At 45.5% G+C, this 19,637-nt stretch overlaps 1 protein-coding gene across 3 annotated transcripts in view; it reads right to left on the reverse strand.

Annotated features, from left to right (window-relative positions):
* LOC147624716 (NADH:ubiquinone oxidoreductase, 17.2kDa subunit) overlaps window positions 1–19,115 on the reverse strand; it is an 80,670-nt gene extending 61,555 nt beyond the window's left edge. The window contains exons 1-5 of one of the 3 annotated variants that reach the window (XM_086819748.1): window positions 18,892–19,115; window positions 18,635–18,691; window positions 18,441–18,493; window positions 18,227–18,278; window positions 7,230–7,295 (exon numbers count right to left, since the gene is read on the reverse strand). In XM_086819748.1, the coding sequence (XP_086675874.1) occupies window positions 7,230–7,295; window positions 18,227–18,278; window positions 18,441–18,493; window positions 18,635–18,691; window positions 18,892–19,003 (340 nt within the window). In that variant the 5' untranslated portion in view covers window positions 19,004–19,115. The remainder of the gene's footprint in view (window positions 1–7,229; window positions 7,296–18,226; window positions 18,279–18,440; window positions 18,494–18,634; window positions 18,692–18,891) is intronic. The other 2 variants (XM_086819749.1, XM_086819750.1) reach the window with 2 other exon arrangements.
* Window positions 19,116–19,637: the final 522 nt, after the last annotated feature.

A 19,637-nucleotide genomic window follows, 5' to 3' on the forward strand; every position in this document is an offset into this window, starting at 1 on the left:
AAAGCCCACTCCTTCAGTTACCCCTGACTTTGTCACTCTTCTTCCAGATGGAACAGCAATGACAAGAGGATGAGGCCAGACGGCGGGAAGAAAAAGCAGATAGGCGGGACTACGAGGAAGTCCAACGTAGGATTGACGAAGACCGGCATCAGGCTGGACTCGCCGCTCGGGAGCACCAACGAGAGCTCGATCGAGAGCGCATGTTACTCGAATATCAAAGGGAAAAGGAGGCCATACATCTGAGGTATCAGCACCTCTCATTAGTTTCCCTGACCATAGGTGCCACCAGGCAACAACCCGCGACATCGACTACCGTCGTTGGAACTCAACCAAACTTTAGTAAGTATGATGGTAAGTGTGATCATTTAGCAGTTAATCAATTTATTCATCAATTTAATGCTCATTTTCCTTTAGGTAGGATCACAGACCCTTAGGATAGAGTCCACGTAACGGTTCCCATCTTACAGGTGAGACAGTCACTTGGTGGCAGCATTGGTCTAGTCTTCATACAGACCAGACCACAAGTGTCAACTTTTAGCTGGGATACATTTGTCCATGACCTAAAGACCAGATTTCTCCCTCCCCAGTATTTGACCACCAGTATTTGACCAACCTGGCAGATGAGTTCTATGGACTCAAACAAAACGGGTCACCCAAGATGGCCAAGATGGATCAATTCATTCGTGGATTAGGTTCTAATATCCGGTTCACAGTTCGTAACTTTGAACCCAGTACATATGACTGGGCTTTGACTCTGGCTCAAAATGAAGATGAACGGAGGCAAGCCTAAGCAATCATCGCAATCTAGTACCAGACCCTAGTAGCAACAATCTGCTGCACAGCCAGGGAAAGGTAATGCATCTTCTAAAGATGCTAAGAAGGACGGCAGTAATAGCTCCAGTTCAGGGGTAAGAAGGATAAGGAATCCAAGCCTAAGAAAATCCCTAAGGAAAAGACTAAAGCAGGCATCACTGGAGGTTATCTTCCTCCAGAGGAGCAAAGGAAATACGAGTCAAAAAATATATGTTTTTTCTGTCATACCATCGGGCATGGTAAGAAGGATTGCCAGAAATGGCAAGCGGAGCACGCCTCCAAAGCCCCTTCTTCCACAGTTTCCGCAGCATCTTCTGCTCCTAATATAAATGTGTTTTACCTTCACCATAAGGGCTGTAGCAAAACGATTGGTGTATGGATGCTGAAAACTGTGTAGATGCTGAAAACGCTGAACCCTTAAGGGGCTGAATGCTGGTTGATGTTGTGTTTTGCTGATGAGGTGCTGAATGGTCCAAGCCTTAATGCTCCTTGTGCTGAAGGATGAAGCGCTTGAAGGCTTGTGGCTGATTGGTGATGAATGAATGAGCAAGTGATGCTATTTATATGGGTTTGATGCTGGTCGGCTGGCTACAGAGCTGGCCGACTGCATCATAAATGCTACACGACTAGATATGAGGTGATAAATGCTACAATAATGATAATAAAATGCTAGAAAATATGCTAAAAATGTAGAATAATGCTGAATAATATTCTGATGCTTCTGCAATGGTCTATGTGGTCTTATGTGCCTAGGGATGGATGATATGCAAAATGCAACCACGAACTGATGCAGACCCTGAGGCTTCTATGACTTCTATATGCATGAATGATTCTCTCAAAGTGGGTTAAGGGACTTCGACGGACTGACTGACTGTCTAAGGCTAAGGAATGACCTACGTAGCTTGTGCCTGACGTATCCTAGACCAAGGATTACAATGGGGTCACGGCGTACGACAAATATCATCCTAAAAGGTTCTAATACTGTACAATGTTGCACTAATGATGATGAGCCATCTTGTCACCATGCACTACAATGCAGAGTGCATGTGACAAGGCTCTCTCCATTGGTTCCAAAGCTTTAAGAAACATGAACATAGCCATCCACAGCTTGGTCTTGCCTTGCCATAACTTATAAGTTGAGGATCTCCTGCCCCACTGACACTGGGTCTCTTCTTTTGCTAAACTAGCTCACAAGAGCTCGCTTTGCACAATCATAATCCAACTGCACTGAAGGGGTTGCCATCCTCACTGATGACACATAAAAATTCATACCATATCTTTGTCTCGCCTTGCAAACAAAATGGAAGAATCTTCATCAACATACTTGGGTCCTCTTTACCTTTGAGGAATGCCACAAACTCCATCGTCTCAATAAACCTATCTACATCTTCATCAGTTGAACCATGAAACTCAAGAAAGTCCTGAGCAATTCATCCTCTTGAACCTAGGTCCAACACCTCGGGTTCTAAGGATGCTCGGGCTTCTTCTCACTACCCTAAACAATCTCCAGCCATCTCCACCACTCTTTGACAGCACAACAACTCTGCACCAAACTCTTTGACTTGGAATTACCGCCAAGGGATTACAACCAGGGCAAGACACAAGCCTAGGATTACCACCTTGGGAAACTTACAACCAAGTTCAAGCTTCCATTACACAACTACATCACACTGCACCAAACCTTACAAACACATACCAAGGCTTCTCATCTCCCTTCGATGCATTCTCCTCCGGGGGGGCACCAAAACGGTGTTAGGTAGAGCATTAAACATGAAACTGGGTTCAAAGAAAAAACACTAGCACTTTCATCATCATCACCTGCAAGTAATGAAAAAACATGGTCACCAACATCGGATCCCCTATCTTCCTCATCCTTGTCCTTCATCAATCTTCCTTGTGAACTCCCAATCCCCTTCTTGTCTTCGAAAGCCTTCATGGAAACCTCCTCTTCATAGCCCAGCAACTCCTCCTCAGCTTCATGCACCATTTCCACAAAGTCATCCCATGTATTGCCTGAGTTCTCACCTTGTTCCGCTTCCCATGACGACTCCTCTTCCTGAAGAAAGGAGATGATATGCTTCTCCTCTTCATGGCTTAACACTCTGAAATCCTCTTCATTGTCTCCTTGATAAGACATGTCTTCAAAAGTAGCTTGAATTTTCAGTGTGTCCTCAAGGTTTCCTTGAGCACGGTATTCTTTGGAAGGCCCTATACCACCACGTTGTCCATCAATTGGGAAGACAATCTTTAATTCACCTGGCAAAGCAGACACACCAAATGATAACATAGTATACATAGGCACTTGGAATATAAGCTTCTATTTCAAGGAAAGTACGTTGATCAAGCCCAGCTTGAACATTTTCCATTCGTTTTCTTGAGCAATCTTCACTACATCTTCAAAAGTGCAAGGTTTTCTTAGCTCCACCTTTACTCGCAATGGTGTCCTCAAACCCGAAATGAATCTTTCCTTCTTCAGCATTGAGGGGGGAGCCTTGATGCCAAGAGACTCTCTCCACTAGTTCCAAAGCTTTCAGAAACATGCAACATAGCCATCCACATCTTGGTCTCGCCTTGCCATAAGTTGTGGATCTCCTGCCCCACTGACATTGGGTCTCTTCTTTTGCTAAATTGGCTCACAAGAGCTCGCTTTGCACAATCATAATCCAAATGCACTGAAGGGGTTGCCATCCTCACTGATGACACATAAAAAATCGTACCACATCTTTGCCTCGCCTTGTTAACAAAAGGGAAGAATCTTCATCAGCATACTTGGGTCCTCTTTACCTTTGAGGAATGCCACAAACTCCATGGTCTCAACAAACCTATCTACATCTTCATCAATCGAACCACAAAACTTAGGAAAGTTTTGAGCCATCTCCACCACTCTTTGACAACACAACAATCCTGCACCAAACTCTTTGACTTGGAATTACCGCCAAGGGATTACAACCAGGGCAAGACACAAGCATGGGATTACCACCTTGGGAAACTTACAACCAAGTTCAAGCTTCCATTACACAACTACACCACACTGCACCAAACCTTACGAGCACATACCAAGGCTTCTCATCTCCCTTTTTCACACAAAATCGAAGCATTCTCCTCCGTGGGGGCACCAAAACAGTGTTAGGTAGAGCATTAAATATGAAACTGCCTCTACAACTCTCGTATCAACACCGTATCTCAACCCACTGACACACAACACCTGCACCACTCAACAGTTGATCCTTCAATCCAAAACACCCCAAGGAAAAGCCATGCACATGATCTACCAAAGTGTGGGCACCAGAGCAATGTAAATAGCAAAGCTTCTCTTAAGGTGTTATTCCAAAGGGATTTATACAAGAGAGGTTATGTCTTATTGGATGATAATTACAAGAGGCTCATGGGGGGTAAGGATATTCAGTCAAGATCTTTGTCTTCGAAAACAACTCAGTATCAATTACTCCATGTGGTGTCAAGGGACAAATACATGATAGCTCAAGGCAATTCTACTGAAACACACACGCACAGCCAGAAGCTAGAGACACACGAGCAAATCGACTCTGCGAATGGTTTGCGGTACCACAAGCCTCCTTCACACTGTAAAGTCTTCACGAGATGGTCTATGATGATGATCCTTCTTGCCAAGTTTCCCTCTTTCCCAACTACTCTCAGCCTTCAAGGAAGCAGTCCGCAGTCCTTCTCAAAAATGACAGCATAACAACTTTCATGCTTCCCCTTGGTCTTCTCTGCACCTTCTTCCAACTTCCAAGTAACCTCTTGGGCCTCAATATCAACACTGTCTCGATCGCTTTCCACATCCTCCCCTGTGATGTCCTTTTTTTCTTAAATATTAAACCATCTGAGCGTTCCAAAGCAAAAAGCACATGCCTCAACCACTCCTATACATGATTTTGGGGTTTGCCATTTTCTCCTAACATGTTTTGCCCACCCCCTAGCCTGCAAAGACATTCATGTCCAGCAGCCTTCATTGATTAAAGTCAAGTATATGTCATCCTGTAGAAAATAAGAATGCATCATAGGAATCCTTGGAATCAAGAAAAGAAGTCGATGATGCTTGAGCAACAGTAATCTCAAAATCCTCTTCATACACAAGCTACATGATCTCATCCAACTCATTGCCAACACGCCCATCATGTGCCGCGTTTTCCAAAGCTTCTTCTTCTTCCTCCTTGAAATACAAGAGTGCTTGAGATGCTTCTTTACAAACATGCTATGAATAGGCATTTGAGTGAATCCATCCTCCTAGATTAAATATTTTGGGTCCTTGTAAATCTTGAAGCTTAATCTCCTTTCCTTGGTCATACGGCAAAGTAAGAAACCTATCACAAACATTGGGTTCCCAAGCTTTGGTCCTTGTAATGTTCGAAAGCCTTCATGGAAACCTCCTCTTCATAGCCCAACAACTCCTCCTCAGCTTCATGCACCATTTCCACAAAGTCATCCCATGTATAGCCTGAGTTCTCACCTTGTTCCACTTCCCATGACTCCTCCTCTTCCTGAAGAAAGGAGATAACACAACAATTCTGCACCAAACTCTTTGACTTGGAATTACCGCCAAGGGATTACAACCAGGGCAAGATACAAGCCTGGGATTACCACCTTGGAAAACTTACAACCAAGTTCAAGCTTCCATTACACAACTACATCACACTGCACCAAACCTTATGAACACATACCAAGGCTTCTCATCTCCCTTTTTAAAACAAAACTGAAGCATTCTCGTCCGTGGGGGCACCAAAACAGTGTTAGGCAGAGCATTAAACATGAAACTGCCTCTATGACCCTTGTATCAACACCGTATCTCAACCCACTAACACAGAACACCTGCAACACTCAACAGTTGATCCTTCGATCCGAAACACCCCAAGGAAAAGCCATGCACATGATCTACCAAAGTGTGCGCGCCAGAGCAATGTAAATAGCAAAGCTTCTCTTAAGGTGTTATTCCTAAGGGGTTTATGCAAGAGAGATTTTGTCTTATTGGATGATAATTACAAGAGGTTCATGGGGGGGTAAGGATATTCAGTCAAGATCTTTGTCTTCGAAAACAACTCAGCATCAATTACTCCATATGGTGTCAAGGGACAAATACATGATAGCTCAAGGCAATTCGACGGGAACACACACGCACACCAAGAAGCTAGAGACACAGGAGCAAATCAACTCTAGGAATAGTTTGCGGTACCACAAGCCTCCTTCACACTCAAGTCTTCACGAGATGGTCTATGATGATGATCCTTCTTGCCAAGTTTCCCTCCTTCCCAACTACTCTCAGCCTTCAAGGAAGCAAGTCCGCAGTCCTCCTTATTCTCAGAAATGACAACATCAAGCAACCTCTTGGGCCTCAATATCAGCACTGTCTCGATTGCTTTCCACATCCTCCTCTGTGATGTCTTTTTTTATATATATGAAACTATCTGAGTGTTCCAAAGCCAAAAGCACATGCGTCGGCCACTCCTATACATGCTTTTGGGGTTTGCCATTTTCTCCTAACACCGTGCCGAGGAGAAGAATGCAGCATAAGGCCGGAGCGCAACTGTCAGCACTCCAAATATCCAGAGCTATTTCCCAAAAAAGTGTGCAGGAAATCTAATGTGCAAGCAAGCTGAAACCCTATCCAAGAGCAGTCTGGAATGTGGCAAAAGCTTCAGTATGAACAAAGGCAAATGGTAAAAGCAGCCAAAGCCAAATTTCAGGCCTTGCAAGAACTCGCTGATGCACGCCCATTACAACCTGCTAAGGAAGAACAACTGGCTGCAAATGACGAGAGAAAACTAGAAAAATGGAAGGTGAGAGCCAGTGAGAAATGCTTCTGGGATAAAGGCTGCTCCTCTAAACACACACACACACACACATGAAGCTAACAATAACAAAATTAATGTAAACCAGTAAAATGTGGTGTGCACGTATGCATAGCTGTGAAAAAACAAATTTTTAACACAGCCCTTAAACTAAAACGAATGCATGCTTACAAGCTCTCCACATTGTCTACAAATCCTTCTTAAAATCTTGAACATTCCAAATCCTAAAATATAACGAACATCACTTAACCCAGACCAAACCGATCTTCGTGTGCTTGTAGCCCATGCAAAGAAGTAATAGAATCAACCCTAACGTTGAAACTACTTTCTTCAAACTGCAAATGATGTTTTATTCCAACAAAAGAGGCGTCTCTGAAACGTTTTGTTGTGTGAAGATCCTTACTCTACCCTCTTTTACCCTTTTCTCCTCTTCCTTAATCGCAAGCGTTTTTAATGCAGAAAATTAAGCCTGACATTAAACACAGCCTTACTCTTGCCTGTCTCTCAAGTACCTCTGTAAACCTCTCAAGGCAGCTCTTATTATCCCATCCCACAAAATACATTTCCAGCAAAAAATGCACTTCTTTGTATAAAAGAGAATGCACCAACCTGTATGTACATCTTGCTGAAGGCTCTTTGATCTGAAACGCCTTTTCTCTTCCTCCTTCTCGACCACTTAAGGTTCAAAAACGAAAAACATTTGGCAACATTCATGAGAAAATCTTTCTTGTTCCACTTCAATCTCAACAAGAAAGAAAGAAAGAAAATAAAGCCAAGCCACACAGGCTACATGCTACAGCATTGCAGCAAAGCATGCAGAGCAAGAGAAACAGATTCATTGACACCTTCACCTATTTCTTAGCTCATAACCAAGGCAATAAAACTTTCTATTTGCAAACCAGTCCTTAAACTCTTAAACCACTATATAAATGGGATTCACCAAATACCAAATCAACATTACACAATACACCTCCAAAGGGCTTCTGTTGGACATTCTTAAATAGTTCTAAAGTCGAGCATTCATTAAACATAAGAATTGATTCTTTCTTTCATCCCACAGTTGCAGAGCATGCCAGCAGGCAGGATAATTTTTATATGCAACCCACCTGGCCCAGATGCATGCGTCCCTTAGGGTGGCTTCAGGTGACCTGCCTGGCCCCTCTCCACATGACGGGTACTGGCATGATATTGATGTAGAGTTGTCGTCTAAGGAGAGGACAGCTGCAAAGGCAACCTGATTGTGTGGCAGACCCAGACAAGAAGTTAGCTTCTGAAGCCACCCTTTCTTCAACAAGCAATAGGGGCTTTTTGTAGCTACCTCCTTTTCCAGCATTCAGCATTCGAGCTCCTAGCAGCCAGCAGATGTGCAGGCAACTTGGACCGGTGTTTGACCTCATCCAAAGAAAATAATCTGAAGTTTGTTGTAATGTTTGTGTTTCAGCCAGCATGGAAGATGGAGCAGTTGTATATATATGTACGGAGGTAGTTAATAAAGATCCAGTAAGCAACTCCTTGTAGCCACTCACAAGTTAGAAAACTTAGGTTGTGCGTAAGGATCCAGCCAGCCCACGTATATAGCTATCGTCTCACGACCAATCCAAGTGAATCCCCACTGTTGACCCCAAGTAGGAGAAGCCAGAGGATCGGTTAGGAAACCCAGAGACTTGTTCCAGTTGATCTTTGCTCCTGCTGCCAAGCAAAAAGTATCAAGAACAACTCGCACATGCTCCAAGACTTGCGCATTATCCTCTACATACAGAGCTGTATCATCGGCATACTCTGCATCAAGGAGGTCCTCAAGTAAATCCAAAGGTAACCTTAGGCCATGAATCCATGTGGTGCCATCTTGAAGAAAATCAGACATGGCCTCAGCAAAGAACAAAAAATAATAATAAGGAGCAAGAGGACATCCCTGTCTCACAGACCGATCCAAGTGAAAGGAATCACCCATACGACCTCCAATAGTCACTCTGTTGCTAGCACCACGATAAAGACCAGACACCCCCATAATCCACTCGTGCGGAAAGCCAAGCCTACTAAGAGTGCCTTCCAAGAATTCCACTCTGTCATGCTTTCTCGAAATCCAACAATAAAATGGCCAGAGGTTGCCTGCTCTGCTGAGCCCACTCTGCAGCCTCAAAGAAGGTGAAGATATTGTCCAAGATGCTCCTATCTTGGACAAAGCCTGTCTAAGTGTCACGAATAAGCTCTGGGAGGAATGAGCGAAGTCTGCTGCAATCAACTTTGCCAACCCCTTATAGGAAGTCAACAATAAAGTGATCAGTCTCCACTGTCGCAATTCCATCTTGTCACCCCCTTTAGGAAGGAGACAAATCGAGCTGGATGTCATGCTCTATGGCATTCTGCCACAGTCGAAAATCCTCTGAAAGGCCAAAAGAAGAGGGTTCTCCAGCCACTCCCAAAAGTAGAGAGAAGGCTCAAGAGAGACCATCCTCACCTAGACAAGTGTGTGCACTCTGTGATACAAAGTGACTGCCAACTCCATTTTTGTGAAAGGGGCCATCAAACTATTAGCAGTCATCTCTTGTCTGTATACTATGTCAGGGCCTCTGATGTGGGTGTGCCCGCCCGTATTTGGTATCTTCCCATTTTTCCTCACTCTCCGTATTTTTTCCATGTTTGGATTGTCGGCTGCCCCCAGGTGCTGGCCAACTGTGTCTGTTGGCTGCCCGACTGCTCTGTTGTTGATACCCAACCACCCTTTCACTGCTGGCCGACTAGATTTACTCTGGCCGACTGACCTTTTTGCTGGTCGTGAGCAGTCAGGCTACTGTCTGTCGGCCTGTTTTGGGCTGGCCGACCAGCCAGCCAGTGGCCATATAAAATGCCCCCTTGCCCACACACTCCATCTTGTAGTATTCCAGGATTTTATTGGTGTATATAGCAGAGTTACACAAGCTTCTCTCTCTCTTTCATCTGTGTATTGCTCTCTACAGCAGTTGTCTTCATTTCCGCTGTGCATTCTGACATGGTATCAGAGCCCCAGGTGGCTTGAAGCTTGGAGACAGTGAGACGTCGAGGGTTTGCTGATTGAGGTGCTGATTGGAGACTGTTTGGGTTGTACGGGACTTGGAGATCGGGTAAAAGGCGGCCCCACCTTGCATTCTATTTGCAGCCTCTTCTTCTTCTTTTTTTCCACCCACCCTCCTTTCACAAGATCTTGTGAACCCTTGAGATGGCAGATTTGCTTGAGACAGCTGAGAAGCACGTGAAGATCCCGACACTCCCCACGTTCCCGGTGGACCGACAGTTGGATGAGAACAACTACGGCATATGGAAGGTAATGATGGAATCTGTTTTGGAGTCCTATGACTTGGTTGATTTCATTGTTGTTGGGGTTCCACGGCCGGAGTTGGAAGATGGGGAGTTACACTCTATTCGGAAGGAACAGGAGGCACAGGTATAGTTATGGGATCGTGTTAATGCCCGAGTCCGTTCTTTCATCTTCCGCAATTGCACACCACAGGTGATCAATCACATAAAGCATATGACGCTGGCCAGAGGGATTTGGCAGCATTTGGCTTCTCTCTACAACAGGGTATCACCCATGAAGAGGATCTCCTTGGAAGTTCAGGTGCAGGTGATGAATCGTGCAAAGTCGTCGACGATGCGGGAGCACATCAACAAGCTACAAGAAGTTCTCCAAGCCGGGAAAGAGAGATCATCAGAGGATATGGCCATAACGTTGCTGTCACACTTGCCCTCTCAGTACTCAGCATTTTACTCCTCTTTGATCACCAATGGCAGGCTCAGCACCATCACATGGGAGGAGCTTGTGCCCATGGTCTTGGACCAGGAAGAGCGATTCACGAACCCTCCACAGGGCGAAGGTTTTGAGGCCTTGACTAGCCAACGGTCGAAAGGCCGTAACAACAACAACAAGGGCAAAGGGAAGTCTTCATCGGAGAAGTCTTCTGAGGAGAAGCCCGCCGATTCAGACCGAGAGAAACCGAAGGCCAAGAGGACCTATAATGATTGTGGCAAGAAAGGCCACTACTGGAGAAAGTGTCCCAAGCGGACTGGGAAGAGTGCTGATTCTTCAACTTCGGCTACAAAGACTCTAGCCTTTGTGCACTTGGAGATGTTGGACACCGATGCTTCATCTTCTTCGAGCGAGGAGGCAGTTGGCTTCACCGCCAAGGATACTCGGAAATGGATTCTTGATAGTAGTGCTTCCAAGCACAAGACTCCTTTTTCAGGATCTGAAACGGCAATTAGGCCGCATTTTCATTGGCGACAATTCCACCATACCGAACAAACGCCTACCCATCTCCTCTGTGACCACCCTGAGAGTGCAACTCCAAACTCTCTGTCTAGCGAATTCAACCTCTGGAGAATCTGCCTCAGCAGAGAACAAGGTAGAGTAGAACTCAGTGGCCACCTCCAAAACCTCATCTGGTGCTGTACGGACTAAGCCTAAGCAATCTTTCAAAGCCCTAAGCTGATGTCGACAAGGCCGCAGTCCATGAGTCTTGAAAAACTCTTTGTTCATTTGATCCCCCTTCCAGGCCCAAAATGAGGCAAAAGAGTGAAACTGGAACTCAAATCTGCTCTCATGTATGGCACTCAAAGCTGCTATGGCACGAACCTTGTCATCCCTGAGAGAAGGAACACCAAGATACTGCTGTTGACGTCGTTGAATAGAGGCTACAGACTGCCTAATAGCTCTTTCCTCTTCCTGCATTCCTCTGCCATCTCTTGACAAATCCGGCTCGACTTGATCAAGGTTTGGGCCACCTCTCCGACACATCCTCTGTATCTGTCGCGGAGAGACTACTCGGTATTTAGGTTTCCAAGTTGGCCTTGACATATCTGCAGCCCAACAGTTTGTTCCAGTGATCTCCTCCATCAAGAGAAAATTGGCTTTTTGGAGTTCAGCTAGACTTTCTTTGGCTGGCTGGGCCTTGGTAGTTAATCAGGTTCTCTTGGCCATGGCTTGGTATGTCGCTTCTTGTTGGTGCCTTTCACAATCTCCCATCTCTCAGCTTCAACAGTTCATCTGAAATTATTTGTGGGCTGGCTCAGATGGCACTTCGGACACGAGAGCTAGAGTAGCTTGGGATACAGTTATTCTACCGACACATGATGGGGGTTTTGGCATCATAGCCCCTGAGACACAGAGCAAGGCTTTACTGACAACATTCATGGTTCGAGGGCTCACTCCAGGAGATCACACCTGGGATGGTGTGTCAATCACCCTCAGGATGGTGTGTCAATCACCCTCGCCTTGGTAGAGATCGGAGGCCTTCAGTCCCAGAGCTTGATACTCTTAGATGGCAGCAAATTAGGGTTGTTGCCTCTCCCGGTAAGGAGTGGTTTATTGACCTTGTGTTGATTGCAACCGACCTTTGGCTGGCCTCCATTACAGCAAGGCCAAGAGCCGGTTCCCTTCTTTCAATACACTGCCAAGATTGGGCATCGCGCATTGCTTAGTCAATCCACACACCCCCCTTCTAGAGCCCCTCATTGGAATGCAGAGGGGATTTCTTTGGCTTTCTTGGAGAGATTTTGGAGGCAGCTTTGGGATTCGTGGAGACCACACATGACATGTTGCATGCGCGGAAGCCTTGTTGTACCGATCCACAACCCTAAGCCTGATTAAGAACAAGATGCTAAATAAACATGATTAAGACAGAGGCGAGAGAATAAGAGAGAGAGAGGTGTCAGGGTTTTTCTTGTATTTCATATGGTACAAAAAAGTTGCTTTAATGCTTGTACATGGTTGAGCCCTTGGTCAGCCCCAAAAGGGTTGAGCTCTGGCTCCTACATATCTTCTACAGACTAATACGAATGATGAAATGATGAATGCACTGCCATGACTGCTGAATGGGGATTTTATGCTTATATATATGGGCTGAGGTGCTGATCGGCTAGCTACAGGAGCTGTCCCCGTTCTAGACAAATGATATTCATGGGATGTTGCATTTAATGCTGTGCGTATTGGATTGGCTTGCCCATACTATGCTGGCCACTGCCTATGACGCCTGGCTGCCTGCTGCATGAACACCTGCTGGCTGCCGACAGCAACCTGCTGGTTGCCGACAGGGTCCCATGCCCTCATGGTGATGATGATGATGCTGCTGATAATGATGTTGATGCTGATGGTTCTAATGCTAATGTGTAACGCGCGGAAGCTCTGGGAGTCTTCTTTCAGCCCTAAACACTCTTGAAGACCTTCTGATGCAAAAACGCACCATGATGCAAAAACGCAGGTAGAGAGAGAGTAGAGAGAGAGAGTGAGAAGTGCTGGAATTTCAGTATATACTATGTACAAAAAAGGTACAGATCTTTGCAGCCATGGGCTGCCTTCATAAAAAGGTTCCTAACCCTAAATTCTGTCCCCTATGGGACCTCTAAGTGACCCACACCCCTAGTGGGAGTGAATGCCTATTACAAAGAGCAAGGGGGCTATTTATAGCCTCTTGGAGTGTAAGATAAACTGGCCGACTGCTGGTCGGCCAGTTCATAAGCCATTAACTCCATTTAAATGCTGCCGACTGAACCTCTTGATGCGCCTTCAGCCAGCACCCCTCTGTCCTGCAGCCGACAGCCCACTGGTGTTGCTGATGTCATCCTCCATCCAGCCGACATCCCTCTGATCCATGCTATGGTCCAAATCTTGCTCCATGTCCAACTTCTACTGGTTCATAGTCTTTGTTTGCTTGCCTCTTCTGGATCTATTCGTGGAAATGTCCATGGCATCTGTGATGCACATGACATAATGCTAATGCTCCTACCGCTTATGACACTGATGATGGTCATGATGATGATGTCTGAAGAGCAAATCGAACGGAACAATCAACATTAACTCCATTAACACCCGCTCAAGCTCATGATGGTACAGAAAACAGCAAAACGCTGATGCACTAATCTCAAGAAAGGAGTGGATACAACCAGCCTGTAGGCAAGGAGTGGACTCCATAGGCAGAGGGCTGAAGGTGCTCACCAAGAATGATCAAGGAATGATGTGATGAAATGAGGAGGAGGGCAGCATGTATATATACTCCTACATGAGCTGGCTGACTGCCTCCTAGTGTCCTACACGACCTGAAAATAGGTGATAAACTCCATAAAATGGGTGGGCAACCCACATCAAAGGCCCATAAAATAGGGGAAAAATATGGGAAAAATGGGGGAAAATATGGCGAATGCTTGAGCATAGAAATGCCCCCCATAAACACAAGAAAAGCCACCGACAAGAGATGATATATGTTTATACCCCCTCTCAAGTCCTGGGGCTAGCCCAAGGCCCAAGGAGCTGCCATGAATGCCGATAGCTGACTGAGATAATCCTCTGGTGAATAAATCTGCAGCGTTGACCTGGGTAGGACAATATTCAAGGATGTCTCCCTCCAAGATCCGTATGTTGAGCAACCAAATCAAGGAACCAACCAGTTTCCTGTACAAAAGTGTATATGCCACTAGATCAGATCCAGAAGAAGAGAGTTTGATGCCGGGATCCATGGTGAAAGTGATAGGCATACAATCTGTCATCCTAAAAGCCTCCAGCAGCTCTGTAACATACCGTTGCTGAGAGATGAATATGCCATCCGAGCACTGAAAAATCTCCAATCCAAGAAAGAAGTGAAGCAACCCAAGATCTCTCATCTCAAATTCCTGACTGAGGGCAACCTTTGTCTGAGCAATGTGTGCTGCATGGCTGCCTGTGATGATCAAGTCGTCTACATAGAGAATGATAAGAGTATACAACTCTTTCTCAGGATAAAAGGAGAGATTTGGATCAGCCGCCGACCGCTTGAAACCCTTATGTTGAAAGAAAGCATCGATCTTCTTATACCAAGCCCTGGGGGCTTGTTTCAAACCATATAAGGCCTTTTTCAACCTATAGACCATACCTTTGGAGCCAGGAACCTAAAATCCCTCGGGCTGTTCCACATAAACTTCCTCCTTTAGCTCCCCGTTGAGGAATGCCAACTTGCCATCCATATGTGCAACAAGATGGGCCAATGAGAGTGTGCAACAAGAGCAAGAACAGACCGTATGGTCACCATCCGAGCAATTGCCGCGCCAGCTTTCTGAGAATAGCCTTTGGCCACAAGCCTGGCCTTGTACTCCTAAGATGATGTCGTGGTACGCAACCGCTCCGATCAACAGGGATCCCCTACTGGAGGTGAAGGCAACCGTGTTACCCCAGAGACCCGCAATGTTTGGTACAACCAATTGGGAATACGAGATCCCCCCTCAAAAGTCGAACCCTGCTCCTGAGATGAAGCCTGTTGTGCAACATCCACCAAAATCTCCTCCTCCTAGTCAATGTCGGAGGATTCCTTCGCCTGAGGTGCTCGAGGACGTGCTCCTTGCCTTGGGCTTCGTATCCGTGCACTTTCTTGTACCTTGGACCTGTACACCTTCATATGGGACTGAAACAGCGTTTAGCCTTGCTGAGCCTGATGCTCTGATACCAATGTAACACACGGAAGCTCTGGGAGTCTTCTTTCAGTCCTAAACACCACTGAGAACATGCTGATGCATAACGCAGACAAAAGGGAGAGTAGAGAGAGAGAGAGAGATATGCTGGATATTCAGTATATTCTTATGGTACAAAAAGGTACCTACAATCTACAGCCAAAGGCTGCCTTCTTGAAAAGGTGTAAATCACCAAAACAATCCTAGTCTAAGACCCATTCCATGAGGGAATGAATGAGTTCATCAATGAGCAAAAGTGCCTATTTATAGGCTCTTGGACTTCATGGAGTGCTGGCCGACTGCTGCCCGATTGGTCATATAATCCACATATGTGATGCGCCTGCAGTCGACAACAGCCCTGGTACAGCCGACTGCTGCCCGATTGGTCATATAATCCACATATGTGATGCGCCTGCAGCCGACAACAGCCCTGGTACAGCCGACTCCTATTTGGTTCAGCCGACAGCCTTTGTGTGCAACCGACAGCATCTTCCATGTCTTCCATGCCCTACTCCAAGTCCAACACTAGCCTCTTCTGCACCTTATGCTCCTAAATTCTGGTTCTAACTGATCTTTTTCTGGCTGCCCCTTCTGGATTAGCTTCTGAGAATGTCCATGGCAATTCCTGCACATGACACATAGAGCAGCCAGAACTGTAGGCGGCCAGAGCATAGGGGCTGCCCAAACAGCTTGGACAACGGCCCAGCCAGGCGGCCAGAGCATAGGGCTGCCCAATTAACCTGGACAGAAGTGATGGGAAAGCTAGCAGCCGGGTTGGCGTGAACACGTGGCATTATCCAGCAATAAATGCTATTTTGCAAGTCGTGGAGAGAAAAGCAGCCAGCCGACCAGCATCCTGAAGGGGTATAAATACCCAAGGTATAATTCAGTTCATTTCATCTCATAATTCACAAAGTGCTGGAGCTAACTCAAGGGCCAGGACAGCCAAAGAGAAGCTAACGCAAAGGGTGAAGAATTGAAGGTCAAGGGCAGAGGATCCTCCTCAACCAAGAAGGTTCAGGTTCAGTCTTTTATTTTTCAGATTTGCATCATTCTAATAAAAGCAAATACACCATTCATGGCGGGGGCCCTACAGAGGGTATTCGGGACCCAATACTGTGTCCTCTCTCTCTCTCTCTATTTTTCTGCACATCTACATTCAGTTTTGTGCATTAATTTCGTCACGAAAAGTGTGCTAATTTCTGAGCATTGAAGTTACCGATCTCCCCCAAAGCCGCATGTTACATTATGCTTAGTGATTGAGCATGAATGCTCTAATACCAACGTTGCATGCACGGAAGCCTTCTTGTACTAACCCATTGCCCTAAGCCTGATTAAGAACAAGATGCTAAATAAACATGATTAAGACATAAGAGAGAGAGAAGAAGAGAGAGATAGTTGTCAGGTTTTTCTTGTATTTCATATGGTACAAAAAGGTTGCTTTCATGCTTGTACATGGTTGAGCCCTTGGTCAGGCCCAAAGGGGTTGACCTCTAGCTCCTACATGTCTTCTACTGATTGATGAGAATGATGAAATGATGAATGAACTGCCTTGTCTGCTGAATGGGGATTTTATGCTTGTATATATGGGATGTTGGGCTTATTGAATTGACTTGCCCATACTATGCTAGCCACTACCTATGACCTAGCCGCTTGCTAGCTGCAGACAGGGTCCCATGCCCTCATGGTGATGATGATGATGTTGATGGCAGATGCTAACTTCTACTGACTTATGAGGATGATGAATGAATGAAATGACTTGATTGAATGAACTGAATCATGACTTTTGCTTATATATCATGCTGAGGTACAGGTCGGCCAACTCCAGATGCCATCCGCCAGGTCTTGGACTTGAAAATGCTGGACTTTGCTGTAATAAATGCTGCACATACACAATTGCTTGCCCACTCTGCCGGCCTTCACACCGGGTGCCACCCCACTTGCTGCTAGGGCTCCTGCTGGCTGCCAACAGGCTGTCTACAGGCAGCCAACAAGGGTCCCATGCCTCCATGCTGTAAATGCTGACGTACTGATGCTAATGCTAATGTTGATGTTGCTACTACTTATGACATTGATGGTCATTGATGATGATGCTACTGATGCTAATGATGCTCTAAATGCTGACTTAATCAAGGATTCCATTGTTCATGTTAACGAGCAGCCATGGCATGAGTGTGCACATGACAGGACGACTTACTTTATGTGGATGTTGGCACATGATGGTCTACCAGTGGGTAGTTGGCTAATGCAGATGGGTATTCTTGGCACATGCTCAATTTGCTCAAATGGGATCCTGAAGACTCCTCATCATTGTCTTTGGTCTTGCCAGTCCTCTTAGATGATGTGGACAACTGTTTTTCGGCTTCTCCGACGGATTTCTCCAGACCTTGGTTACAATAGTTGGGGTGCATTTTGCTGGTTGTAGCCAAATTTGGTAGGCCGGCATCTTGGATACGAGGCTGCTCCAAATGATTTAGTTTTCCACATCACGCATGGGATCTCTCCTCGCATGCGTTTTTCTAATATCCCTCATCATGTTCTGCATTCTCAAGAATCATTGAATAGCTCACATACCTTTAGTATCATAGGCGCTATTACGGGCTGGTGCATTTGGAGGGCCAAATGTCGCCAACTCTTAGAGGAGAATCTTCTTCCACTCATCAGATTTTGGCAGATATTTGGTCCGACACCATTCACATGCTTTGTGGTGAACGGGACTATTTGATGACTCTCTCCTCTCAGTCTAGTGAGTTGCAGAGAGAACATTTCTTGGAGACTTGGAGGCATCTGAAATTTTCTTCCACTTGCAGGGCGGTACCCCACAGTGGAAGTGTATTCCTCCACAGTGGTTTATGTCCCGCATCTCTTATCTCCCTCCCTAAGATTTTGTATAGGTTTTGTTTTTTGCCATAAAATTTTGCCTTTGAGTGTGGTTGGTCGCACTTGTACTTTTTGGCGCTTTAGCGAGTGTTTGTATGAGATTTTGTGGTAATATAATCAGCCCTGTTTTACTCCAAAAAAAAATAGCTATCGTCACGTGAGTCAAATTAGACCACATGATAACACTATGAATCTTCCCAACAGCCTTAAACTAAACAAAATATCATGTTTTATCTTCTTCTAACCTGAACATTAAGGGACAAAAAAGTGGTAAGTACTTGCAGCATTCATCTTGACAAGCTTGCGGTGGGCTTCCAATGCCATGATTTCCTGCAAGTCAAAGACATCCGCAATCACTAGTAAATACTGCCAATCGTTACTTCAACTGAAAAAAGTTACGCTGATAACTTAATGCACCCCGAAAACCAGTCCGAGAGGACAGTGCTACACAGCAGCTTCTCTTCTTTGAAGTGTTAGATCATGAACACATACCTCTGGAGTAGGGGCCTCTTTCCGGCGTCCCGTCAACCAACTTGACCACTCAACTGTGACAGTGACGATTTAGCTCATCAAGTCTAGTATGTTGCTTTTTCTCTTTTCCTTTTTTCGTTTTAAAAAAATTATGAGCCTGTTTTGCTCAAGCACAAGGCTTGAAGTTGTATTGTACACAAATCAAAAAACACAACCTGGAAGAGTCCTTGGATCACAATCTCCCTTGTACTCCACCCACCTCCTCTGTGTCACTGCATTCCCACAATGTGTAAGGAGTGCTTGAAAACCAGCGGAACTCGTACAAAAACTCAGCCCCTTTCCATGCACCCTCTTCCGTTTTTCTTGGGTTTAGGGTTTAGGGTAAAAGTTCTATAGTTTGAAAATGGCCTTGAATGATGAAGGCAGGCGCGGGGACGGGGGGAGAGAGAGAGAGAGAGGGCGATTTCTTTACATGCGCCATCGACGTTCCTCGAGTGGCGGTAGTAAGCGTTGCCTGCCTTGTCCTTCCCCACAAGCTCCTTCAAGCGGACAGCCGCCCACAGCCTCGCCAGAAACCCCACCATCGCCACCTCCTCCTCCCTGCTTGCAACAACAAAGGTTCTCAGGTTTCATACGTCGTCCGACACGTCGGCCTGTTCCAACCGACCGCACTAAATCCGTGGGCGGCCACAATGGTCGAGCTTTTTTAGTCTTCAAAAACTGGTTTTTTCCAGGGAAAATCTTTTGTGGGTAGAAAAGGTTAACCTTTTCCCTGTGAGAATTAACCTTTTCTACCCACAATATATTTTCCCTGGGAAATATATATATATATATATATTCTGCCTGCATCAAACATAGCATAAGCCGTCAAAAGGCCAGATAGTTTAACAAACTGGCAAAGAAAATACAGCAATATCAACTTTACAAGACTTTGGTTCAGAGAACATAATGGCATCTCTACATATCTTGCTATTAGTGAAGTCAATTCAACCTATCCTCTAGCAAGCTAGCCCAGTAGCTGAAATAGTTCCCAACCCACCTGTTTCTCTCCTAGCTTTATGACCCCACTTTCAATCATTTCTTTGTAAAGGTCATTGCCTTCTCGTGTCTGTTCTCCTACACCAGCAAACACAGAAAACCCACCTGCCAATCACCAAATAATCTTGCAATCAGCTCCTAGTCAGAAAAACAATAATAACTTACACTATGTTGAGTCCT

Source organism: Cibotium barometz, chromosome 25, assembly GCF_041138505.1.
Source record: "Cibotium barometz isolate CiBa-2024 chromosome 25, ASM4113850v1, whole genome shotgun sequence".
NCBI lineage: Eukaryota > Viridiplantae > Streptophyta > Polypodiopsida > Cyatheales > Cibotiaceae > Cibotium > Cibotium barometz.